Raw genomic sequence first — 27,248 nt, forward strand, 5'->3', positions numbered from 1 at the left:
AAACAAACTTTTCAAAACATGGTCATTCAGTCAATGTAAGATAATAAAAAGTTACTCGTGACATATACTGGTAACTTTTCAATGGTAAAACTATATTGAAAATCTTTGAGTTCGAAAGGCAATTTGAAAAGAAAAAAGTTGTCTGGGACCAATATACTATTATCAAAGAATTAATGACTTTAATTAAATTACACAAAAGTCCCTAATCTATGCCTAATTTTCATTTTCCTACTCCATCATCCAATCTTTGCCGCCTCCTTGCTCGGTTCTTTCCCCTCTCCATCACCCCTACCCTTTTCCATTCCCCGCATGATCCTCTTTCCTCGATCATTTCCCTTTGCTCGACACTCTTTTCTTGCTCTCATTTACTCTAGTTTCATTTTTCCTCCCGTCAAATCTTTGTTGAGAGGGAGAGCAATTGAAAGGGCGAGAAGGATGATAAGAAGTGACAGTTTGATGGAAAAAGTGAGAGCCGAGAGAGGCAAGGCGGGCCAAAGTAGGCTTGGAAATAGGGGTGGAAAGTACCTTTTTTTTTTTGGATTTATTCCAATTCTATTTTGTAGGTTGTCTTGCAATTCTATCATCTAATCCCTACTTGTACATGTCATTATATCCTCTTTTGGTGAATGCAAATTAGGAGTTCACAAATTGACAAAAAAAAAAAAAAAAAAAAGTCCAATGCCAAACCCCCCACCACTCTCTGCCTTTTATATATAGCAAGTACTGATATTTGTGTAAACCTATTTATTTGGCAATAATTTTTGTACTTGGGAGATAAAATGGCACACTTGACGATGTTTCTTTTTCCTTTCTGTTAATATATGTGATGATTCCACAAGCTACCTATAAATTTTGAGGGCCAACCGAACATAATTAAATCAAGTCAAGCTAATTGTCTATTTTTGTCACCTATATTACCTTGAGTAATCGTTTAGAATCTCCTAAGTGCGTTATATAACCCATTTCCTGTCTAGTGACTCCATTGGTGCCCAATTTCATGTTTGAGCATCGGAAGCACAACAATTGTACGGTTTAAATAATTGATCACAAATTGTTCAGTCGCACCTTATACATTATGCACACTGCAACAATCAAAGTAGCATTCCTATGCCAAATACATTTGTTCTCCCTTTACACGAAACTCTATGGCAAGATGGCAAAATTGAAAAAACACAATTACTGAGGAATACACGAAAAATGTAAACAAGTAAATACAGACAACATCAAACAAAGAGAAAATACCCCCAAGCAAAACATCAAACAAGAGAAAATACAGACATCATCAGAAAAAAACAAGACACCAGTACCCCCCTAGTAAACAAAGATAACCAAAAACTTTCCAAGGAGTACTGTGCTCTCATCTACTGCCTGTGGGCAACTCAATAAAGACAACTCTGCGTAAGACAAGAACAGCAACCATTCTTCCGGGCCAAATAGCATAAAAAGTTGTCTTTACGTCTTAGAAAGAACTCCAGCTTTCAGATCCTTTCTTAGGAGTTTGACTATCCAATGAGACCTTGAATGGACCATTTGAACCAAAGGGATCAGAGTCATCAAATGAGAATCCTCGACCATGGTCATAACTTCTAGTGCTGTTTATCGAGTCAAACCTAGTGAGGGTTTCCCTTCGTGGAGAACCACGATCTTGCATACTGAAGGAATCGTACCTTGAGAAACTGTCAAAGAAGGGATCCCCTGCCCCAGCATTGATTCCTTCTGGTGTATTTCCCGCCCTCGAAAGTGGAGTCCCTGGAACTGAATCCTCAAAGCCAAATGGGCTATTCTTCTGGAATGAACTATCCGCCTGGGGTGATTCGGTCCTTGAAGGGCTTCCACCAAAATCACTAGAACCAAAAAAATACTTCTCAGCAGGCTTCTCATGACTTGAGTCCTGCAATAAGATTCAGTTACAGAGGCGGATATCAGTGCAGAAGTGACATCGATGTCAAGGCATTCAATAGGATGCTCTCGCCCAATTCATCAAGTAACATAAATGGATAAAACGTCATAGAAATGGTTGTACATAGTATAAAAGTTTGCATCAAGGCATCCTTGAGCCGACAAATTGTATCTCTAAGTTTAAAAATGGCTGAACTGGATTGATAACTAATGTTAAAAAATGCCTGAACTGGATTGATAACTAATGTTAAAAAATGCCTGAACCACAACATGTACTGCTTATTGAGTCCAAAAGCCCCCAAATTGACCTAAATACCAAGTATACAGTGTCCATTTTAGTTGGACCATTTACTCTGAACACAACTAAAATTTTCTCTTCAAAGACACTTTGATCCAAGTTCCTCTCAACCATGTTGAGGAGGACTTATCTAAGCATGGGACAAAATGAATTTTCATACACCATAAATGAGAATATAAATGTTTATGGATGATACAACTGGCTACTTCTCCAGTCTATTGAACTTGATTAGGAAGGAAAAAGAAAAGGCATTTCTAATTTTCTACACACCTTAGCACTGAAGCCCCATACGGAATCTACATCATCATTATTGTCAAAGGTGCCCCATGCAGATTCGTCATAGCCTCTGTCCACCCAAATGGAGAGAGAGAGAGAGATCAGAAGCCCATAAAGAAAAATAGGAAGCCAGAAATTACAAAACATGGAATCTTCATGGCAAACCTATACCTATGAGATTCGGTATCAGCCTCAAAGATCTTCCCAAAATGGTTATCAGAATAATCATGCAATGGACTTTCAGATGCAGCTTGTCTTGCTGGACTACTGCGTGGGCTTTTTGATTCATCTTCACTATGAGTATACAACGAATCAGTCTCAAAAGCACTAACGCCTTTAGTAAATGTTCTTTCTGACTTATCAGCGTTTGACATTGAATCAGGGGAAAAGCTATCTGTTGGAGAAGAATTTTCATGCTGAGGAGATGTTGGCTTGGTGTTTGCAGAAACAGCAACATCAAATGAAAAGCCTGCCAATAAAGAAAAGGTGAGTGAATATCTACAAGATATTATGAGCACTCAGTAGAAAAGAAACATGAAAAATCCCTTAACAAGATATAAAGATACCAACCTTCATCTTCAAACTTATCCCATTCTTCATCCCACACAGCTGCTATCTCTGGAATGCCAGGTTGCCACCCTAAATTTAAGCACAAAAGGCAGCAAGTTAAAAAGTCACTAAGGACAAAAAGGCCTATAAGAAGAATGAAAAGATCAACTCAGAAAGACCTGAGAGAAAAAAAAAAATCTAATTTTTTCCCAAAATTAAGCCAATTTGTGAAGAAAACGCAATAAGAATATCTTTGAGCCCAAATGAAAAGTAAAGTAAACAAAAAAAACTACTCCCAAACCCTTTTGATCTACAATTTCATCAACAGACTTCTTAAGGTGCCATAAGGCAGGAATCTGAATCTCAAAATAGCACCATAAAAAAATTCTGGGACAGGGGACGAGCATATGTGACTGCTTAAAAGTTTCCATCCCGAACCACAATAAAGTAGATGGAATTATTGCTCCCAGTGTACTCTCAAAAGTTATCCTGCCAAGCAGATGGGCTTTAATTTTAGAGCTTTGGTGGGACCAGTCAATCCAATTGAAAGAGGCATGAAGCAGCTTCCAATTGATGCTTGAAAGCCAAAATTGTGAGACTTTTTACCACTTTAATCTACAGATATAGAAAACCACTAACACAAATTGCTTTAATATCTTCCTTTGATGAGAAGCAAGGTTTCTTGATAATCAAATAATGACTTAAAAGCTCGTAGTACTTTGGGTTTGCTAGCACCATTTTTCCCATGACTCCAATACGAATGATAAAAGGCCTTTATCAGTTGTTATCTTTTCTGTCTTTATGTCCAATATTTGATGTTGCACAAATGTTCACTTCATAGTTGCTGGAACTGATAGAAATGAAGCCCATTCAATTCGAGTACTTCCCAATTAAAAGATATGCAAATAGCAACTAACAGAAAAAGGAGACATCACAAGTAGAGGATGGAAATACCAGGAGGAAGTTCAACTAAGGTGGTTGACTTCACTTTTAGACCATGTTTCTTGCAACGTTCTGTTATAGCCTTCAATAGCTCCTCAAGATCTGATTGTATGCGATCGGCCCTAACCTATAGAAGCAGAAAATGCACTAAGTTGCATAAAAATTATGTTGCATCTAAATCTTTCTTACTAGAAATTTGCTGTAAAAATCACCTGAAGAATACCATCTGCACTGCCACCTTGTTCCATCTTGATAATTGCTTGATGTAATTCTGTCTTCCTCTCCTGAAGATACATTAATTGAAATTTTCAATCACTTGATGAAATTTCAAAGAGAACCAAACGTTGAGTGACTTTAAATGGAGTTATGCCTTAATCTCTTCAAGAAACACTCAGAAAATTAAAGAAATAGCCACATGCAAGTAAAGGAAATAATAACAAAAAGTCAATTATTGGATGAAAAAAAATTGAGATGCAGAATCGATGTGTATCAGTAGCAACTACAATGGCGTAGAATAAATGAGGCCCAGGAGGAAGCAAGTAAATGAGTGACATGATAAACCTTCTGGGAAATTCCCCACACTAATAGATTTTGGTATAACAAGCCGAATGTGTGGGAGTTGAAACCAAGCTCATAGGGCAATAAAACTAGAAATAGAACCAAAACAAGACCAGTTGTATCCTCAACCTGGATATCACGAAATGAAGCCTCTTCAATTGTTAATTTGGAAGCAATTTCTGCAACTTGCTTGTATTTTTCTTCATATTTCTTGCCAAGTAACTCAGCCTGAAATTGAGCAAGACAAATATTCTTTAAGATAGCAGAACACAGAAACCAGAAGTAGACCTTTGGAGAGAAAATTCTTTGATTGGAAAAGATACCTCACGCTTATCTGACAATGCCCTTTCTGTGATTTCATTGAGTCGATTATCACATCTACTTTTGTAAAGAACCTAATTGGGATAAACAGGTAAACAACATGGGGCACACAACAACAAAGAAAATAATGCACAATTTTTTGAAAAAAAAAAATCAGTCAATAGATTCTTTAAAGCTCCTAGGAAAAGAAAGAAACTCGGTTGCTTACTAGATCCTGCATTTTCGTCCGGTAAAACTCAAGCTTCTCTTTTGAATCTAGAAGTAACTTCTCCTTATTTTCAACCTTTCAATTGAACAAAAGATAGTTCAGCATCATCTATAAGTTATGCCAGCTTTTAAACAAAATTCAGCAGAGATAAAAGATAGCGCATACTGGAACCTCACAATGAATGATATCGTGAATAACAGACACTTATCCATTCAATTCAACACTTTAAATGACCAAATCATCAGCAAAGTTAATATATTTTCCTTGAGAGAGAAGCAAAACTGTGGTTAACCGATCACCCCTTGAAAAGGTAGTCAAATAACTAAAGCAGCAGGCCTGTAGCAAAACTGGAATAGCTGGATTATGCTTATATTTTGGGAAGAGGATATAAATTCCAAATGTTAATATATAGAATAAGTATTTCAAGATTTGTATTATCAAGTTACATCAGCACGCATGTTTTAGGCAGTCTTGTCATTGATTGTCCTTATCCTTTCTCTCACACATAAAACATAAATATCAGATAAGAAGAACCACAGCAGGTTGGGCTGACTACAGTACCACGAATAAGGTAAATAATAAAAGTCGAAAAGATCAGAAAAGAAAAACTTAATACTTCAAAGAATATCACTGCTCAAGTTAATGCAATCATGTCATGCAATTCAACTGGTGACACTTAAATTTTCTCCTTGTTGGCTTAATCTGGAATGAAATTTTTATAGCTCCAAAAATTATAACCATCATTTGCCAAAAGCAATGTAGGTTAGCAAGGTAAACCATATTCAACATTTCCATCAGAAAGGGGGGTGGAAGAGACCCTACCTTATTTTCAGTTTCTGCTGCAATTTGACCCTTCATCTGCAAAGAATTCTGCTGCCCATTACTCAGCTCATTCACATGGGAATTCCCGACCAAAGGTCCTCTAGCATTCTGTTGACTGAATTGCACTGACCTTCCATCAGCCCGAGATACTGCCTGCATACCAGGCCTTACACCAGCTTGCATAATTGGCAGAGCACCAGATGAACTATGTTGTGGTCTCAAGCCTAAACATACTCACAAAGTGATAATTACTCTAATGAGAAAGAAGGGCAAACAAAATTCTATTAGCACTGCCATCCAAATTTATACCATGATTTTGGCCCCAGCCAACATTTCCATGAGATGCAGCTGGGGGCCCTGCTAGGGAGAGTAGAATCTCATCAAGCATAATACTAGAAGGAAGTTGCGGCGGCAAAGTGCGACCTTCCCTATACCGTTCCATCAGATAGAGAGCTATGCAGAATTCCCTCAAAGAAAGCATGCTATCATTATCTTGATCTGATAAGTCCCAGACCTGCTTTAAGACCTCTGGCAAAAGGTGTACAATGGTATCACTGATTTTGACAAACTAGCATGCAACTTTGACATCACATCCCGACTTGAGAGAAGCAGAAGAGAATATGGCTATTTGAAACTTTAATAGTCTACAATCTAAAAAGATCATGATAGAACTTTGAAACTAAGACAAGGCATAACAGACAGAATGAAGCAAGACACCAAGCAAAAGTAAATGCACACCTCTCGGGAGTCTCCAACTTAAGAACAGATTGCGTGCCTGTTCACCACTAATTTTACCATCTCTGTCTGTATCCACTTCCATAAACACTTTTGCATACTTCTGAATACCAGGACGCGTCATTTTTGGCCAAGGTTGTGATTGCTCTGAACTAGAATTTCCACCTCCGACAGCCATTCCAGATGACAAGAATGACTGGGAAACTTGAGGTGTATTTTGTTGGTTATGTGCAACAGGCTGCGCCTGCTGAGGCAGACCCCCTGTAGAGGACACCGTATAGGTGCTTTGCAATGCTGCAAAAGGATCAGGCTTAGCTGAAGATTCAGGAGCACTAGTTATCGGAACAATGGCTGAGGATACAGAAGTGCTGCTTGCAGAATATGCTGGTGGCGGGGAAGGTTGCTTGGGAAGACCACGGGAGGCAGAGAATGTATCACCTCCAAACATAGAATCTGTTGTAAACCCATTGCCAGGACCATGTAGAGCTTTAGGATCACTAACTGCTGATGATGAAGATGTTGAAATTGGATGTTGAACTTTTGGTGATGCTGCAAGCATGGAGGGACTAGCTGCTCTGTTGGGCATGTGTGCTGCTGGTCCACTAGAAGCTCCAACAGTTCCACCAGCAAGCCAGCCATCTGATGAGTTTGGCAGAGTAGGACCCAGCGAGCTACCTCCACTGGGAAAAGTCAAAGGAGAGACACCCTGTGGTGGACGTGAAGCAGTAGCTGTAGGCGTAAGGAGGGGAGGCCTTGTAGACTGCATACCTTGAGACTGGAGATACTGTGGATTCATACTTTCATTTGGAGGTAACTGCCCTCTGAAACTGCTACTTTGAGAAGCAGCAGGGGGAACTCCCCCAATATGTGGTGCAGATGCAGCACCTACTGAATTTAACTGAGGTGTAGGTGTAGCTGCAAGGTTAATCTGTGGAGCAGGTATTTTAGCAGAAGCAGGACCATATAATGCTGCTTTCACGATATCTGGTGTTAGTTCTCGCTTGCTCTGTGCAACGGTTACAAGTTTAAGGGCGTTATAAAACTCTGGGCGACTGAGGTAACCATTATGGCTCTGGTCAGCATGCATCCATATCTGCAACCACATTATCTCAATACATTCAGCAAAAGGGTCCCAACATATAAAGGACAAGATAGCATTTCTGTCTGGTAAGTAATTTCATATACATCAAAGAACTACTACGCAATGGAACAAACAGGATGTTGATAAATCAAGCAAAATATTCTCTGTGATAAGAGAAAACAACTAATATAACCCCCTGCAGGCAACTATCAATATGGTTATTATCTAGAGAAGACCAAAAAACAGTGCCATATGAGGATAAAGGGCACACCATAATCTTTCCAAAAGCCTTCCACAAAACCTAGACAAAATCAAAAAGACTCCAGGTACACCTCCTGGTGAGAGAAACACATCAAAAAACAACATGTCTTGGGAGAAATACACGACTACTGCTTTTCTAAACTGAAACAATAGATGGCTCCAATTTTAACTGTGAAGCCCGCTACCTAATGCATGGACTCGAGAAACAAATAAGTATTGAAACTGGGATTCGTAAATGATGTCGAAACTGAGTGTAAAATTCAACCGTTTCACTTTCTGGATTGCACGTTGAAACTATCTACAATTCTTCCATCAGTGAAAATATTCCAATCCGTTCACACTTGGGGAAACAGATACGATACTTCAGAACTTCATCCACAATACCAACTAAAAATGACTAAATACGCAGACACCAGTTTCAATAAATCATTCATTAACCAATGCAATAATTTAAGTACGGAGAAGTAAATAAACTGCAAGTTCAACTTTTGTCTACACAAAAGAAAAACTTTATCTCCAAAAATCAACTGAATGTATCCAAAAAATAAATTTTGAAAAATACTAAGTACAGGGGGAAATGAAACAATTCAAAAACCTGGGCGAGAACTTGTTTAGGCAAATTGGATCCTTGAAAAAAGCCGACAGCTTCAGCTCCACTGATCTTTCCATCTTGATCCAAATCGGCTCTCCTAAAAAACGCTTCGAATTGGTCCATACTTACCCCTTGATTCTGACCCGCCATCTCTTAAATAACCAAAGGCTCAATTGATTTGCTTTATCAATTAGAATCCGAAAAAGAAACTTTCAGTGAATCACCAAACCTTAACCAACAAAGTAGAAAAGCCGTGTAAACATTTTTCCCCTTTTTTTTTTTTTTGGGTTGTTCAATGGATTCGCGGGAATATATAATAAAACCCAGAACAATTTTGGGGGGTATAGCGGGGAGTTGCGGTAGACTATTCGATCGAACAGAGCCTAGAAAGTTAAAATGTTGGGTCAAATCTATAGGACAAGTTTAAACTTTAAAGTAGCAGAATCAATCGAGGAAATTGGGAGATTTTAAATAGGAACGGGGGCGTTGGCGAGGGGCACACAAATAGAAAGTTAAAAATGTTTGTTGATTTTACTGCGTTAATTTCTTCAAATTTCTTTTTTTCGTTCTTACGGTGAAATACCTGAGCACAGCCTGCCTGCATACCATCAATTGTGCAGTCTCAACAAAATTTGACTGTATCATCAAGGTAAAAAATGAAAAAACACAAAGGTTATTAGTTGCCACAAATACTCTTTTCCAATAGATCACATCAAATTGTTACACAAATCTTTCTATAAAACTTCTAAAAATAGCAATTCAAATGAAAATTTTTCTACACAGGTTTTCTTCAAGTTAACGTGTAGAATTGGATCTTTTTTTTTTTTGGTAAATAAATATTACCAATTGAGAATACCTGATCTACTTACTAAGAAGTTTTATTAATTGAACCCATTGAATTAATTAATAATGCAATGATGCATATATATGATTTATTAACTTCACACAGAGCTTTGGAAGAAGCGACGACTTCGATTTCCACTCTGTTACTCCTATAACATTTGTGGATCTAATAGCATATTCAGATAATTTTAATTCATACATTTTTTGTCATGTTCAAATTATATCACCGACAACAATAGTAATGTTGTTGTTAGCCATAATAATGCACATTAGTCACGGGTGAATTAGTACTAACCAATAAATTTAGTTTGCATCGATTTTTTTTTTCTTTCAACTTCTTGGAGAAAACCAAGTGAGAAGCGTAAATAAACCTTGATTCCAGACCAATCGTCAAAAGTCGACAACTTTTGACGACGACCCAGAAGATTTAACTACCCATCCCCTTAACCCCCCCCCCCCCCAAGGAGACTTAGTTTGCTCATCCACTTTTTTCAATACTAATAATGGCCGGTGATTTTTTATATGACATGTATCCCTAAATCCCTTGCATGTATCAATCTTAACAAACTAGTGCTTTTAATAGAGCAGTTACCCTAGGTGCAAACTTATAAATACATTTGTCTTGTCATACAATATAATAGAAACAAAATTTGGTTTCGTTTATACCAAATTTATACTACTATTTATTCACAGTTAAAAACATTATTTCAAATTTCTCGTGAATAACTCTATTGATTAATGATTAGTTAGTTTATTACCCATGCATTATGTGGTCTGGTGATTTTTTTGCAATGCTCAAGCACATAAATAAACCTTTTACATTTTTTTCTATTTAGGGCTTTCTTTAGGTAAATGTTTAGGCTTAGCGCAATAAATTTTCGTATTACATTTTTTTTTATCCATAAATCTTGCCATTTGTTAATTTTTATTTAATAAAAAATATTTGGATACATACTGAAGACCAATAATCATTTAGAGGCCTCTTGATAGGTTCATCTCTTCCATTTTTTTTTTGTTAATTATGTAATAAACATACTTAATTACTGCTATTGGCAACCCAAAAAAAAAAAAAGGAATTACTGTAAAAACAACTTAATTCGTATATAGAAAAACATCCAGTCGTATGCACGGGACATTGTGAGCTATAAGTTTTTCCCATTGGTACTTTTTTTAAAACTAATTGACGAGTTTTGATTAAAATATATATATATATATATATATATATATAGGAAAAATCGTTTAAAACATTCCTCACATTTTATAAAATAACTTTTTTCGCCCCTCACTTTTAAAAATATAATTTTATGTCCCTTATAAATTCACATTGATCAAATTTGGTCCCTACCTAGGTTTTCAACTGATTTTTTTGCTGAAATTCATCGCGTGTCTTACATGTGATCATTTTTTAAGGACAAAATTGTCGAATCAAAATTTACATAATTTATCTATAGTCTCTTATATTTTACAAAATGAATTATTTCATCCCTCACATTTTACAAAAAAAATTTTTTCATCTTTCACATTTCATAAAATGAAATTTTTCATCCCTCATTGATCATGTGTACGAATATTTTTTTAAAAATCCATGTATATATTTATTTGATTTTATCTTAACTGTACGAATAGCATGTAATATATATATATATATATATATATATTTAATTTCACCTAAACAGATTAATTTTAGTCATATATATGCTATTCAATAGATATATATATATATATATAGATTTAAATCTAATAATTTTGTTTTAAACCCACACACACACTATATATATATATATATATATATCTATTTGAATTTACCATAAACATGAGTGAAAAACTAACAATTTTTTTAAAACCCCTGTATATACCTATTTTAATTTCACCTGAATAGTACGTTCAGACAAAAATCAAATAGAGATATATTACATGTTATTCGTATTATTCAAGTGAAATCAAACATATATATATATATATATATATATATGAGTTAAAAAAGGTTATTTGTACACATGATTAATGAAGAATGAAAAAATTCATTTTGTGAAATGTGATAAATAAAAAAAATTCATTTTGTAAAGTGTGAGGAACTATGAATCAAATTATGTAAATTTTGATTTAACAATTTTGTCATTAAAAAATGATCATGTGCATGGCACATGGTGAATTCCAACAAAAAACTAGTTAAAAACCTATATATATACCAAATTTGACCAATGTGAATTTGTAAATGACGTAAAAGTATACTTTTAAAAATAAGAGATAAAAAAAATCATTTTACAAAATATGAGAGACGTTTTGAACGATTTCAATAATTATGAAGTTTAGGTTGCGAGTATAGCGAAGATAACTTGTTCAAAAGCAAGAACCCAAAAACTCGTGTTAATCCTTCACATATGAATATTCTATTCGTGATTAATGAAAAGGAAAAATCATTCAAAATATCCATCACATTTCGTCAAATGAATTTTATTATCATTTACTTTTAAAATAATAATTTTATATTTCTTACAAATTCAAAATAGCAAAACTTGATATTCACACGAGTTTCTGGCCATTTTTTAGCCTAAAGCCACCAAGTAATTCACATATAATTATTTTTTTATGTACAAAAAGTTCAGGCTCCACGTTTTTTGTGATAAAAATGAATATAGATTGAGTCAAATTTCACCTTTTTTTGTGGGGGAAAAAAAAAAGAGAATATGGTTTGAATTGAATCTTGCTTTTTTTAAGAAACAAAAATAATAAATGGAATCTAACCTTTTTTTTTTTAATGAAAATGACCATGTATAGATCATGTAATGGATTTAGGGTAAAATGTAGTTAAAAATCGAAGTTGGAGCAAAAAATTACTAACTTGATTTTGTAAGAGACATAAAATTGCCATTTTAAAAGTGAATGATGAAAAACTTCATTTGGCATAATATGATGGATATTTTAAACAAATTTCCTTAATAAAAATCTTATGTCAATGAAATTATCTTTTATAGCTTTATATGATTCTTGGAAATTCTAAATAGCGTGGCATCGAGTTTTTTTCCCAACTCCAATCTTGAGAGTTTTTCTTCCTTGAAGCTATAGCTTTAACATTCTTGATTCATCCACCAACATCTCTAAAATTGTTCCTTGTCTTTTCCCCTCTATTTCCTATTTAAAATTCCAAAGTTTGGAAAAACTGGCATTGTTTCCCATCTTTCTTCTATTCTTCCCAATTCCATAATTGTGAGACTAGCTATTAATTAAGGAGTTGAGAACGGTAAAGCAAAAAAAAAGAAGGCAAAGAAAGTAGAGAAGAGCGAGTAATGCACAAAAAATGGGGGAAAAATGATGAGAAGATAATTGAAGTGATGAATTGGTAGCAACCGAATTTTAATTTATTTTATTTTTTTAAAGACAAAATACAACCAATGAGAAGTGTTAAAATGTCAAATGTACATGTATAAATTTAGATTGGATGGAGTGACTGGCAAAGAAAAAACAAAAAGATGGGGAGGACTTGTACTTCTTTTGGTTTGGAGTCTTAAGTGGAAAAAAAAAAGAGGAAAAGATAAGAGAAAGATAGGACTGAATAATTTTTAAAAATAAAGGTCTCTCTAATCATGGAGGTATATAGAACGATAGTCGAAACAAATCTTCCAAACTTTTTTCTTAAAGTGCACAATATCTCCTTGAAAGATTAATAAACACAATGCTGATACTCAAAATATTGAAAATCACTTTTTTTTTAAATATTTTACGCTTCAAAACTACTTCAAAATTTATTCTCTTACTTTCTCTCTCTCCGTTTTTCCCCCAATAAACTATATATTATTTTATGTTGGATAAAATACAAAAATTCATTTGGAAACCTACAATTTAAATTATAGCGCTTGTAATCAAAGTAAGATCATTATTTTTTTTGTTAGATTGGTCAAACCTGAATAATCAAATCTTTCAAATAAAATGACTATAACTAGTGCTTGAGGACACATCCAATGTATGTGTAACAAATAAAAAAAATTAAAATGATTAGAATATTTTTTGTTAGAAAGCAGTGTTTTCAAAAGGGTTCAACTGTGCCAAAAATTTGTTTTGGAAAAATGGCACACAATTCAACAATTGTCAAAATATGGAGTAATTTTGGGAAAGTAGGCAGCTCAAATGATATAATTGTCTAGGGAAATAAGGGTATATTTTGAAGTATATTAAGTGATATGCTTTGTTCACATCAATCCCTCTATCTTGCTTTATACATAGTATAAGATATTACAAAATCACCTCCCAGTTTAAGGCTAACATAATATTCTAAAGGGAAAAAATTTGAGGGAAAACAGTGAGTTTGTTTGGATAGAGAGAATTTGGTTTGCTTAATTTATTCTCACAAATCCCAATCACCTTTTTATTTTTTCAATCACCTTTTTATCTCACATACATCACATCACAAAAAGTGCTACAATAAATATCTCAAATAAATCATCCAAATAAACTCTTATCCAAACAAACTCAGTACTTTTAGAAAATTATGAGTTATATTTGCCTCATTTCCAATGCTACTTGTTGGTCTGTTATCAATACAGTAAAAAAATATATATTTGTATTTGGATTTGTTCTTGCTTTTTTATTAAGTGGTGAAATAAGTATAAATTTTTTATTACAATGATAGCAGTTCAATAATAATTTCTTTTTATCAAAAGTACAATAATATGGAGTGTTTGGATATCAGAATTATTCCAAATAATATTTCGCTTGCATCACAAACACATTTCCCAACCTACCTTTTTATATTTCCAATTATTTTTTTATCTCACATACATCATATCACAAAAAATGTTACAGTAATTATTCCAAATAATATTTCAAATAATATACTATTCAAACAAACACATCTTATATTAATTTGTATTTTTCTCGGGAACTCGAATTTGAATTGAACTCGATTTCAAAGGTTCCAAGCTCCATCGCAGCGCTCAAAATGCTCCAATTAGTCAGTTACCCGCCTAAATTAGCCAATTAAAATAGTTTCCCGCCAAAGAAAGAAAATACTCCTCCTCTAATGAGCTACAGACTCAATAGCAAAGACCGGCGAAAAGGAGAAGAAGCCATTGTCGTGCTCCAAAGCCCTAAATCAAACCAATCAATTCTCATTCCTTCATTCGGACTTGGCTTGAATCCACAATACACTTTTAGTGCTTGATGAGGAGTGGACTGTGGAGTAAAATTCACAGCTAAAAAACAAAGGAAAAAACTATGAAGGAGACCAAGTGTTCACCTCCAACCCCACTCACAACCCAGCCAATAAACCCTAACCCTAATTCCTGTAAAAGCACAAAAAATGTGATCCACATTGGGGGGATTCAAGTGGAATTCCCTTACCAGCCATACGGTACCCAACTGGCCTTCATGAATCGCGTCATTTCCACGCTCGATCGCGCTCGACGGGACGGTCACTGTCACGCTCTTCTCGAGTCACCCACGGGTACCGGAAAATCGCTCTCCCTTCTTTGCTCCTCTCTCGCTTGGCAGCAGAATTTCAAGTCCAGAAATCTTCAAGCCGCCAATCTTTCTTGCTCTGATTCCAAGCCCAACCCGGAAGCCATCAACGATCCTATTAACTTCGGTGGCGGATTTGTCCCCGAAACCCAGCCTTTATCTGGTGCGTTGCTGCAATCTTCTTGTGTTAACAATTACCCTTTGAGTTTTTCATTGCTCCATTTGGGAAAAAAGTGCACTTTTGAGCTTCTACCTTAGAAGGGTGATCTTGTTGCTATTTATTTTTGATCGTTATCACAACTTTCGGGGAATGCAGAAACTGGAGGCTCAGCAGCTGTAAATGGCAAGAATAAGAAGAAACAATCGGTGCCCACCATATTTTACGCTTCGTAAGCTTCAACTCGCTAATCTTTTTCGGGCTCTGTTGTTAAAGGAACCCCAACATATACCAGTTTTACTTCTTCTGCCTGTACAGCTGCTTCTTGGACTTAAACTCTTGAGTTTTTTCACTATATAGTTGCCTTTGGTTTTGGAAAAGGTGTTTTTAGCTAAGATGCTTTGAAAGGATTACTGTTCGAGTTGTCTTTAACCTTCCAGGCGGACGCATTCGCAAATACGTCAAGTGATCCAGGAGTACAGGAAAACTACTTACCGTGTCCCCATGGCAGTTTTGGTGGGTGTCCCTGTTCTCAAAGAACAGTATATTTTTTGAAGTTACCTGAAATGCCTTGGACTGCAATTCTTAATTTTTTCTTAATCTCGTGTAAAAGATGGTACTACATGTTATTGGCGTGTATGCCCTAGTAGATTTTGAAGATTCATCTTAAATTATTAAAATTGGTGGTTTGTGAACTGCAGTACCAGTTTCATCGTGGTTTTTGTTTTAAAGTGGGAGGAGAGGTGATTGGAGTACAGATTTTTGGTCACAGATTTTCAGTTGTTTATTTGTGTATTGAAATGTAGTAAGAAAATTTCAGACTATTGGCGTTGTCAATAGCACTTCCTAACAGGTCTGCTTTGGTCCACATGCTATTTTGTATAAATGTTGGCTTAGTTCTTGGCCACTGATTGCCTTTGTCCATTTGCCAGGCATCAAGGAGACATTACTGCACAAACATGAATCTACGTGGAACTGCTAATATTGACGAGCAGTGGTGATTCCCTAACCTTGAAAAGAGCAGTTCTGTCCTTCTTATTTATTTTGCTAATGTGAATCTGAAAAATTCCAGTAAGCTGCTGTTGAAGGATACAGAAATTGGCTGCTCAGAATTCAAGTAGGTTATTTCTTATTGCACCACTATTTCTCCATGCCAACAATGCATTTCTATAATTTGGAGGTTTGCCGGCTTTCTTCCTCCACAGGAATGTGCATAAGGTCAAAGGTCATCCGTCTCTCCAGAAAGGAGGTTGCCATGAGGTCCATGATATTGAAGACCTTGTTAAAGTTGGAGAAATTGTGAAAGGTTATTCCTTGTCCAATAATTTTTAGTATATAAAAGTTGCAGTTAATGCAGTTTACTAACTATTTTACAATGTCCAGGTTGTTCATATTTTGCAGCACGGTCAATTGCAGAAGATGCAGAATTAGTATTTTGCCCTTACAACTATATCATTTGTCCAATTATTAGGAAAGCGATGGAAGTCGACATTGAGGGGGCCATTATCATTCTCGATGAAGCTCAGTAAGTGTTCTAGTGGAATTAATCATTTATCTGGTCGACAATAATTGTTTTATACAACGAGGTGGTTATTTGAAAGTTCACTGCCATGGCTGCGGGGTTGAGAAAATTCTTCTTGAACAAGTTCATTATTGAGGCCCAGTTACCTAGTTTTAGAGTCTTATGGGGGATGGCAAATATAAGTGTGTACCTTTTCAGTTGAGCATCAGAATGGATGGTTTTTTTTTAAAGCTTTAACAAATAGTGCAACGTGAAGTGCTTTGTATGTTAATTATTTTCATTGTTGACCATTTTATGCATCTGATTGTTGTTACGTCTTCCAGTAATATAGAGGACATTGCTCGTGATGCTGGCAGCATTGATGTTGAAGAAGATGTTTTGCTCCGTAAGTGCAAGCTAATGCGTTTTGTTTCTTAAGCTTTGATCCTCACTTATTGTTTTACATACTTTGGAAGAGTTACAGACGGAACTGCAACAACTCAGGCTCACTGATCCTATGACATATCAGCCTTTGCTGGAAATGATTCAGGTAATATATTTATCCTGTACTTTTCAATTTGAGGCCCAAATTCTGTTAACAGCTGTTCATAATTTTTCATCTTCATAGGATATCTTGAATTGGATTGATCGGAGGAAAAGTACTTTAGAGAAGCGTGAATTTCAGCATTATTTTTCTTGGTAGGTTATGTAATTAGTATGTTTTGACTTTTGTTGCAATTATGTATAATATTAACCCTCTGCTTCTTTTTGGCTTAGTAGTGATACTCTTTTATCATAATTCCACTGAAACTGGTTAAGTAGGGGATTTGGTCAAAATATTGATGAGCTTAGACATATTGAAGCTTGAACTGCACATTGTTAACCGAGTGAATGAAAATAATGAAGTATTTATTATATGAAATCTGCTCTGTTTTCTTTCCCCCAAGACGTTCTTGTATATTTATTTTAATCTATTACTTTAGTTGGACTGGTGATAAGGCTTTAATGGAGCTGGAGGATGCTAATGTAACACAAAAGTGCTTCCCGATACTAAAGGAATGTGCAACCAAGGTAATCTGTGTAAAAATCTGATGATTTTATGTTGTAGTCTCTACCTTTTGAGTCTCTTTGCAGTTGTTTTAAAATTCCTATCCCTTTCATTTTGATCATATCTGTGTATGGTACATCCTCAGTTATGTGTTCCTGCAGGCAATTAAAGCTGTTTCTGATGCTGAGCCTGAATTAGCTTGTTTAAGTGGCATATCAGCAACAGTGTTGGAAGGTATATGCTATTCAACAATCTTTCTTTGACTGATCTAATCATATTTCTAATCTTCTGTTGTCTTCGTTACAGGATTGTTCTCTTCATTTACTTTCTTCTTTTCTGGAAATGGGCTTCACGTAAATGATTATCTCCTTGCATTACAAAGATATGTCAAAAGAGATGGTGGTTAGTGGTTAATATCATTCTTTTATTTTATTGTCATGGCCTGTTGCCGTCTTCATTATATTGTCTTGGCTACTCAACTATTAGAATAGCAACAATGCAACTGATGTCTAAATTTGAGGAAGTGCTTGAAGAGTAGAGTGGTCAAACTAGTAACATTGGTTTTGTAAGGTGATTATTTAGGCCATTTGCTTGTGTAAAATTGTCATAATACTGCAAAAGGGACATCATCGAATTTCTTGGAGTTGGGTGGTTTAGTGTGGAATTCTTAACAAAGCCTCTGGTCTTCTGGACATAGTAGAGATTTAAGTATAAATGTAACATGTAGTAAGTCTACTGAGACTTTATACGGAAGTCAATCTCCTGAGATTTTAATGAGAAACTCATTTTTTGATGCATGTGGCTTTTTATGTCTATTACAACAAAGCTTCTTTGGAATGGCTATTTCTGATGGCACTTACCATTTGTAATGGACACAGTCAATTCTGCTGGTGGTTGGACACATTCTTTGAATTTGTGGTGCTTGAATCCATCTGTAGTCTTCAAAGGCATTGCTGATGCGTCTCTGTCAGTGATTTTAACATCAGGGTAAGCACAATTGGCCGTAATTCAACTGCTTCTTGAGGCATTACTTCTAGTCTAGTTCTAATTTACCCAGTTATAGGTCTTTGATCTTTCCTAGTTGTCCTAAAAGTCAACTGCTTGTTAATGTCGCACAATTTTCACAACCTTCTAGGCATTCTAACATTTGTGACTGTACATAATCATTCTTTGTTCTTGTAACATCTTGACAATTTTCTCTAAATATGGTCTCAGTATACAGGACTAATTAAGGTAATTTCTTTTTTACTACTCAGAAAGAAGGATAATTTTGTAATTTTTTAAATCTTTCCACTGTTGGTTTAATGTGTCAATAAACATATGAGCTTGAATTTGTCATATGTTTCCACTGTTGGTTTAAATCTTTCCACTGTTGGTTTAAGTCCTTTTCTTTGTTTTTCCTTATTAATGATACTTTTTACAGGACTCTATCACCTATGAACTCCTTTTCATCTGAACTTGGTATTCAATTTGCAACTTGCTTGGAAGCTCCACATGTCATAGAGACTGAAACGCAAGTAAGTACTTTATGCAATGTCTTTTGGCTTCTTGTTTAAAGTTGTTCCTTCAGATAAATAGTTGCCTTGTCATTTCTGTGCTGCAGATATGGGCAGGTGTAATTTCTAGGGGTCCACAAGATTATCCACTAAATGCAAGCTACAGGACAGCAGGCACATATGCTTTCCAGGTAAAATCTGACATTGAAGCTTCTATGTGCCTATTTGGGAATCATCTTCTGTCTTATATATTTGAATGAGATGCTACTATAATTTCTGTGAAGGATGCGGTTGGCATGTCCTTAGAAGAAATATGCAAGATTGCTCCGGGTGGTTGTCTTGTATTCTTCCCTAGCTATAAGCTGATGGAAAAATTATGCAGTCGCTGGCAAGAAACTGGTCAATGGTCTAAATTGAATGCACAGAAATCTCTCTTTGTTGGTAAGATATACTGTGTTGTAGTACTTGATTTTTCCATCAATATATGGACAATTATACAGTCACCTTGGAGGCATTCCTTTTTATCATTCCCCTTTTAATGTTTGGTGCAAAATTAAATTGACTTAGACTCCTATTTGGGTAACAAAGGGAATATTAATATGTACGCTACCATGCTTTTTCCCTTGTAACTTTGGTATTCCTTTCAGAGCCAAGAGGGGGAAGTCAGGATGGCCTTGAACCAGTTTTGGAGGGCTATTATAATTCCATTCATCAGAAAAGTAAACCTTTGACTGGAAGAAAGAGAAGATGTAAGAAGTTGGATGTTACTAATGGCGAGAGAACAGAATCATCACAGACTGCTAATGGAGGAGCTGCTTTTCTTGCTGTTTGTCGGGGAAAGGTTTGTTGTGCTGACATTGTCTCTAATTTTATCTTCAACTCATACATACTACTTATCCCAAAAAAAAAAGTATAAAGATGATAAAGTTTAAATATATCTAAAATGTAGGTAATACTTCCCCTCTTTTCCATGAACCTGGAGCTGAAACTTGGACAGTTTTGTTACTCTCTATCTTTAGGGTAATAATTTTGATATGCTAAATTGTAGCAAATACTTGTTAGGACCCATTTTTACATTACCACTTCTAGGAAAATAGGATGTCCAAAACATTAATGGTTCACATTTTCCATGATTGGCTATACTCCTTCAAATTTGAATACTACCCTGAATGGCTATATTTCTCCAAATTTGGATACTAGTTAATCTAAACTCTAGCATAAGATGGTATTCTTTGGTAAGTTAAGTTTTCTCCTGTGTCTTGGAATGTCACAAGGTGCCCCTTCTATGTCGATATTGCCAACGTTCTTTTGATTTAGTAGAATGAAACATAGAATCTAATTTATTTCACCATCCAACATTGAGTTTCTGTTTTCTTTTGTATGTTAGATGATAGCATGTTCTTTTTGTGCTGTTACTCAATCTTGTTTGTAAGGGTGAAGGGACATTTATCTAATAATGCAGGGAATTCTATTACATTCCTTTTGATGATTGTTTTCAGTTTGTCTTAATGTTGGAATGGTTAAATAGTTGGAGAATTGTGTAGGTAGTTAATGCGAGAATAAGTAGGACGATTTTTCTGCAACGGATAAAGTTTGAGCCTTTTTAATTATCCATGGATAGAGAAATTGAATATTCATGTTAATAGACGTTATCCTGATTGAACTCAAGAGCTCTGCAGGTATGTAACCTTCTAGGACTTGTCTTGCATGGTCTATGTCATTGGATTTTATTGACAATGTTCCATCAAAATCATATAATGGACCTCCTAGTTGATTTTGCTAATGAAATGGGTTTCACCATGCACTTTATATTTTGGTTCTTAATTATAAAATGAATTGTGCAGATATCTGAAGGCATTGACTTCTCTGATGACTATGCTCGAGTGGTTGTATCCTTTCCTTTCTCTGTATCTCTTAGCTGTTGCAGTCTAATAATCACAACTGTGAAAGACTTACATACTTTGTTTCACTGAAAAAGGGTTCCTAAATGCTATAGTTTGATCTTGCATTTGTTTTCTTGTTCACGAGTTATTTCTTAACTAGCTCAGGTAATTGTTGGCATTCCCTTCCCAAATGTGTAAGGATCACCTTCTTTCAAATCAATTAGTGAAGTTATATGCATTTTTTCTGAATCACAAATATCTTGGTGATTGAATATCAGCCATGACATTCAAGTTGCCCAAAAGAAGAAATTCAACGATATGTATAGGTTGTCCAAAAGCCTCCTGAGTGGGAATGAGTGGTACTGTAATCAAGCTTTCCGAGCCCTCAACCAGGCTACAGGTACTTTCATTACTACTATTGTGCAATACTATGATGCATCATATTTCTTGTGGGCATAATCTGAAATTTTTAGAAAGACAAATTTGCTTAACATGCACTAGACATTTAATCACTGTTTTCAGCCATGTGGTTGATTTGCAGCACCATCTACTATTGGAGAATACAAATGTTTACCTTCATGGCTTATTAGTGTATTTTTCAATATGCCTTTATTATGTTTAAGTCTTTTCATAGGCAATTACCCTCTCTGTCCCATTAAAAGTGTCATACTTTCCTTTTTGGTCTGTCCCAAAATTATTGTCACTTACCAAAATTGGCAAATAAAACTTTTTCCCATTTCCCTCTCATGCCCCTAAATATAACTCACTCTTTTAATCTTTTGCTGGGCACAAGAATGCACTAATCAAGTACAAAGACTGCCTTTGCTGGCTTGTGAGCCTCACATTAAATGCACACACTCTGAAAAACAGTGTGGGAACATTCCTAAAGCGTGGGTCCCACATATCTTTTCAACACTATCATTTTTCTTGCATACAACACGTGTTAATGTATAGAAGCTGAAGCAGGGTATTTCTGGAACTAATACCAAATTCATTTGAAATTGTTGCATTGTTGAAAAAAGCCTGAGTCCCGAAGTGCAAGGAACATTTTTGGGACGGAGGAAGTATATGTTTAAGCTTTAAGTTGAATTTGTTACTTGTACTTTTTTGGGCACTTCGGTTATCCTAAAATATCTATTTCATTGTGTAGGACGTTGCATAAGACACAGATATGACTATGGAGCTATCATCTTATTAGGTACTTGTATTTCTCTTTTCTTACATGTATAAAGTACGTGTGTTTCAATAGGGCTTGTAATTGTATAACAAAATAACTACTTGATTCTTTTGGATTGCACCCTCTTGTTGCCTTGTAACAAGATTATCACTTTCTGAAAAAGGAAAGTTAGCTTGCTTTTGCATTACAGAAGTGTGTTTTATGTTAACTAGTAAATAAAAATAGTAAAGTGATTGATTAATTTTTTGGGGGGTTGAGACATTTTTCCCTTTTTCTTGTCCATGGAATAAGGTGTCTGTTGTTTTCAAGGTCGAGAAATCTACATTAGAAAAAAAAATCGGTTCAATTTGTATATCTGGCACAACCGCGCACACAACAAATGTGACTTCAACATTGTGTATTGAATATAGTGTCTGGTATGGGGATACATTTCTCAAGCAGGAAAAGATAATAAAGTATGTGTGTTTTGATAGGCTGGTCATTGTAAAAGAAAATAACTACTCGATTCTTTTGGGTTGCACCCTCTTGTTGCCTCGTAACAAGATTGTCACTTTCTGAAAAAGGAAAGTTAGCTTGCTTTTGCTTTACAGTAGTGTGTTTTATGTTAACTAGTAAATTTAAATAGTAAAGTGACAGCTTAATTCTTTGGGGGGTTGAGACATTTTTCACTTTTTCTTTTCCATGGAATAAGAGCGTCTGTTGTTTTCATGGTCGAGGGATCTACATTAGAAAAAAAAAAATCTCCTCAATTTGTATATCAGGCACAACTCCACACAACAAATGTGACATCAACATTGTGTATTGAATATAGTGTCTGGTGTGGGGATACATTTCTCAAGCAGGAAAAGATTCAGTTAATATCCGATTAGTAATTAATGTATTGCCAGAGAGACCAGAGGAAGGTACAACTTGATAATGAATTGAAGTTAGTTTCTCATTTCTTTGCGATACCATTGAATAGAGAGCTTTTATTTGCTTTCAGTTTAGTACTTGAAAGTTGTATTGCAGCTAAATCTTTTCATCCTGTCTTATGATTTCCATAAAGTTGTGTTAGATATATTTGTTTGGTTATCTCCAGGATGAACATGACCTTTTTGCTTGCAGATGAGCGCCTGTGTGAAGAAAGGAACAGAGCACACATTTCAAAGTGGTTTAGGAAATCCATTAGACAGTATGATAACTTTGAAAGATCCATGGAGGAGTTAAAATCATTTTTCAGAGATGCCAAGGTGAAATATACTTTGAGAGTGAGGGTAACATAAGTTTGATTATGTGATTACTGAATCTGATATCATGCAGGATCGTGTTGGGAAGGTAGTTAAGTCTCCACAAAGTTCTGACCTTCGGGTTGAAGATACTCTCATGGTTAAGAACAAGGTGATTTCTACAAAAAAATCTCAGAGTGAAAGGCCATTCAAGAGATCTGAGCAGAAAATATCTGGTCATTCCTTGGCATCTGAAAATTCTTCTTCCTTGTACCCATCTGTAAGCTATGGCATAAATCACAAATTTAGCCAAAAGATTCCTGATGTGGAAGGATTGCTATCAACGGATGGCAGAGATATTGCTGGCTGCAGAGAGTACATTGACCTGGAGTGTGACACTCAGAAACACTGCAGGTGAAATATGCAACACATTAACATGACACATTTTATACTCTTTGCAACTAGATGACAACTGGTTTTGATTGTTTTTTCTGGTTTTTTACTCCTGAAAAGATAACACGAATTGTGCTGTCCAATACTGCTAGATGTTTTGTCTGCTTATGTTGCATTGCGAACAGCATCTAGAATGATGGTCATGCCTTTTTTATTGGCACTAATAATTGGATTTAATCAGGATGAAAAGTTAATTTTCCGTCAATACATTATAAGAATAAACCAAAAGATTCGAAAATCATTGTTCATATGTCAGGAAATTTGTAATTTCTCACTTCTTCGTGGATGGGCTATATCTAGTTTTTAAAAATGGATAAATTTCTCTCTCTCTATGCTTAATTGGAATCTTCACTATAAATACAACACCTGTACTAATGGAATTAAGGCTTTTGCAGGTTGTCCATGAGTGCATCAACAATGCTATCACCTGTTGATCCTGATATAACAATTGTTAGGGAAACTCCTGGTGTAATTGGCATTGACGCTATAGCAACTTCTGAAGTCATTTCGATAAATGAAGACTCCAGTTTGACAGCTGTCCCACTGTCCAGTGAGATTCCAGATAATTTTTCCTGCAGTCCTGTATCTTTAGTGAATTCAAGTCTGGCTTTTAAATCCACTTGTTTGCTGGCAACTCCTGAAAGAACTAATAATGACAGACTGAATGTACGAGTACCAGAGATGGAATCACCATACAATTTGAGTGCCAATTCATTTTCCCTTAAAAGGAGAAAATCCATGCGTTCATCATCTGACCATATACAGAAAGTAGAATTTGGCTCTCCCGATTCTAGGACTCCTGATTCTGTCAGTTTCATGGTGAGCTCAATAACAAAAGTAGATCCAGAAAAAAGAAATGGAATTGATTCTCAGATGCTCAATTTGAACAAGGAAAATGGCAGATTTTTTCAGCCATCATCATTTAATGATACTGGAACATCATGTGCTCCTGATCCCACAGTGGTCAAGAGACTGCAAATCTTTTGTTCAGTGTGCAAAAATCCTTTGGGACTTCCTGAAAATAATCTGTGTGTTGCGTCCACTCTAACATCCTGTTCCAAAATTTACTTGAGATCTCTTCTGAGGGAGAAGTTGGAGAGTTCAGATGTATGTTCCTCAAGTATACCAGTTCTGGTAACCGATAAGTCATCAGTTGATCAGCAGTTCTTTGAGAGAAACAATGAAGCTGCTCCAGCAGGACCAGTAGAGGGTATTTGGTGTAAAGCAGATGGTTGTGTATTTAGTACAATTTTCTGCCCATTCTGTTTGGATAGCACCACTTGTCTTGGCGTACAAGTCATGGCCACGGATGCATCCAATGTGTGTTTACAAAATAAGGTGATAAAGATTTTGTCATCTTATACTTTGTGCTGGTGGAAAACATTTTTTCTAACTATTTTCTGTTGTACAGGTATTGTTGTTTTCTGACCTTCTAGAGATTAAAAGTCCTACCGCATCAATAACCAAGGTAAGGTTCTCACCCAGGAATTATACATTTTCACTTCTTTCTAAAAATAGCATTTCTCTTTGGGTAACATTTCATGGTGCATGTGGATGTACGTGTATTTATAATTTTATTGTGAACATATGCAAATGCTTACGCAGAACAGCTAGGAATATGGGAAAGAACTGGTAGTTATTGAAAATCAGATCTAAATTATACACAAATTTTCAGATTTTTTTTGGGTGCAAGAATAGTGAAAAAGTAATTGAGGTTAAGATTGTAGGATAATGTGGAGCAGCCTTTTTTTTTTTTTTAAGGAGGATAATCATCTAGAAATTTTTAGAAGTAACTAAGGTGAAAAAAATCCAATGCTTGATTTTGCTACACAAGTAAATGGAGTTGATTAAAATGCTTTATCTTTTGGTGTATAATCTGAAAATTTATGAGTATTCAGGAACTTTATTTTTATTTAGTATAGCTCCTTGCGTTGGAGTTGAGTTGTAGATCCTTCTATGTTCTTCTCTGCAAATGAAGGTATTGCAAAAGTGGAATTTTAGTACTACTTGAGATTGCAGATTGCATATAATGCTGGACCTCTTTATGTGGCAGTGGTGTTACACTTCTGCTGGTATTGATTACAATATCAATCAATTTTCTGAAATTATTTGTATAGAATTTCGTGTCTTAGATATCCTGATGATACACGTGTTCGCTTTACTAGCTTCTCTTTTTGGCAAAATGAAATTAGAGGTCAGATAGCAGCTCTTGATTACCTGTGATCTCCTCCTATTTACATGCTGCACCTATTTTGTACTAGGAATTATCTTCATCTAATGGCTCATGCACCAGTAAGAGAGCTGGGTTGAATTCCATTGAGAAATACGCTTACATCCCAGAACAAAAGAATTCAGGAGGCTGGAGGACTACAAAATCAAAGGTGAGAACTTCATTTGTCTATATCCTATGATGTTGTTTGGCCAAGATATCATTTTTGACAACTCTAACGTTACAGATGCAACTGCCAAAGAGGGGTCTGCTGTCCACTCCAGAAAGCTAATATAGATGCAAGATGTGATGTTCTGGTCAATATGTGCAGTGGAGGATTCTTGTCTGGACTAGTTTTGGAAAAATATATTGGAAGTTGGGGCTGTTCTTGGATAGGCGTTTGAAATTAAGTAGGTGGCAAGTAATGTTTCTCTGAAGAAAAGTTGACCTGCTGCTTGGTTTTGCTGATAGTAAATAACCTTGATGTGTCGTGTTTGTAAAAAATTTATGGCTGATGGGTACTCACAACAGGGTCATGCTAGAACAACATGGTCTTGTGTGTTGTACGACTGTTGCAGATAGCTTAGATATTGGTGGATTCCATTCCATTTGGCAAATGAATGCGTAAAACAGACTTGTTTGAGTCCTAGTTAGGATCGGAAACCACTTTTCCTTTACTAGTTGACACCGCTATTACTGACTGGTCTTGCTGAAAATGCAGGTAAGTGTTTATTTTTGGGCAACATTGAAATCAGGCATGGGTGTTTTCTTATTGTTTATCGTTTTGCTTTTCGGGTGGGAGCAATCCAATTGAACAAGACTACGTTAATAAAGCGGATGAAATTTTACGAATTTTTTTTTACAAAAGTGACTGATTCATGATAAGAATTACTTTTTGGGGTTATCCTGGGATTTGCAGAAGTTCATTGGACAAGCTACCAATAAAAGGGTTGTTATTTCTTTAATGCAGCTTCTGTCAAATTACGGTAAGATATATTTTTTAAAAATTAGTTTTTCAAATATAATACAATAATAATACACAAATAAAAATAATTTAAAAAATATCTCATTCATATAATATATTTGAAACAATTTATAAATACACACAAAAAAATTAAAAAAATAAATTTTATACCATTTTCTATTTATGCTCACCATCCATTATCCCTTCCTCTTCCTCCTCACTCTCTTTTCCTCTTTCTCCTTCCTCACCTCCCTTGATCTAGTCGTAGCTAGATCATGACTAAAAGTTGGCAACTTTTTGGTTGCAATCTAGCCGT

At 35.4% G+C, this 27,248-nt stretch overlaps 2 protein-coding genes across 3 annotated transcripts; one reads left to right on the forward strand and one right to left on the reverse strand.

Annotated features, from left to right (window-relative positions):
* Positions 1–1,040: 1,040 nt before the first annotated feature.
* Positions 1,041–8,982, reverse strand: LOC113713039 (uncharacterized). Of its 2 annotated transcripts, XM_027236740.2 has the most exons (13): positions 8,546–8,982; positions 6,612–7,701; positions 6,183–6,401; positions 5,874–6,097; positions 5,052–5,126; positions 4,846–4,917; positions 4,652–4,750; positions 4,177–4,248; positions 3,977–4,091; positions 3,044–3,112; positions 2,645–2,942; positions 2,468–2,543; positions 1,041–1,891 (listed from the first exon to the last, which is right to left on the reverse strand). In XM_027236740.2, the coding sequence occupies exons 1-13, from the start codon at positions 8,690–8,692 to the stop codon at positions 1,460–1,462; spliced, it is 2,988 nt and encodes a 995-aa protein (XP_027092541.2). In that variant the 5' UTR covers positions 8,693–8,982; the 3' UTR covers positions 1,041–1,459. The 2 variants fall into 2 exon arrangements, with proteins under 2 accessions (XP_027092541.2, XP_071922922.1); XM_072066821.1 differs by lacking the exons at positions 4,846–4,917; positions 5,052–5,126.
* Positions 8,983–14,359: 5,377 nt separating this feature from the next.
* Positions 14,360–26,711, forward strand: LOC113712857 (uncharacterized). Its single transcript, XM_027236459.2, has 28 exons — positions 14,360–15,002; positions 15,156–15,228; positions 15,437–15,512; positions 15,929–15,993; positions 16,069–16,113; positions 16,202–16,302; positions 16,380–16,521; positions 16,842–16,903; positions 16,974–17,047; positions 17,126–17,196; positions 17,481–17,568; positions 17,707–17,779; positions 17,852–17,947; positions 18,424–18,532; positions 18,969–19,062; positions 19,149–19,232; positions 19,326–19,482; positions 19,689–19,882; positions 20,886–20,930; positions 21,090–21,118; positions 21,203–21,324; positions 22,075–22,122; positions 23,206–23,330; positions 23,401–23,720; positions 24,155–25,097; positions 25,171–25,227; positions 26,021–26,140; positions 26,216–26,711. The coding sequence occupies exons 1-28, from the start codon at positions 14,597–14,599 to the stop codon at positions 26,258–26,260; spliced, it is 3,864 nt and encodes a 1,287-aa protein (XP_027092260.2). The 5' UTR covers positions 14,360–14,596; the 3' UTR covers positions 26,261–26,711.
* Positions 26,712–27,248: the final 537 nt, after the last annotated feature.

This window comes from Coffea arabica, chromosome 10e, assembly GCF_036785885.1.
Source record: "Coffea arabica cultivar ET-39 chromosome 10e, Coffea Arabica ET-39 HiFi, whole genome shotgun sequence".
NCBI classification, from domain to species: domain Eukaryota; kingdom Viridiplantae; phylum Streptophyta; class Magnoliopsida; order Gentianales; family Rubiaceae; genus Coffea; species Coffea arabica.

Bases quoted from the DNA above. Each gene is read 5' to 3' on its own strand.
- LOC113713039 (XM_027236740.2), bottom strand. From the start codon at position 8,692: ATGGCGGGTCAGAATCAAGGGGTAAGTATGGACCAATTCGAAGCGTTT. The intron at 2,943-3,043 runs GTTGGTATCTTT...CTTTATTGGCAG, and splicing joins GGATAAGTTTGAAGATGAAG to GCTTTTCATTTGATGTTGCT. The intron at 1,892-2,467 runs GTGTGTAGAAAA...ATCTTATTGCAG, and splicing joins TATGGGGCTTCAGTGCTAAG to GACTCAAGTCATGAGAAGCC.
- LOC113712857 (XM_027236459.2), top strand. From the start codon at position 14,597: ATGAAGGAGACCAAGTGTTCACCTCCAACCCCACTCACAACCCAGCCA. The intron at 15,229-15,436 runs GTAAGCTTCAAC...TTAACCTTCCAG, and splicing joins CCCACCATATTTTACGCTTC to GCGGACGCATTCGCAAATAC. The intron at 19,063-19,148 runs GTAAGTACTTTA...TCTGTGCTGCAG, and splicing joins TCATAGAGACTGAAACGCAA to ATATGGGCAGGTGTAATTTC.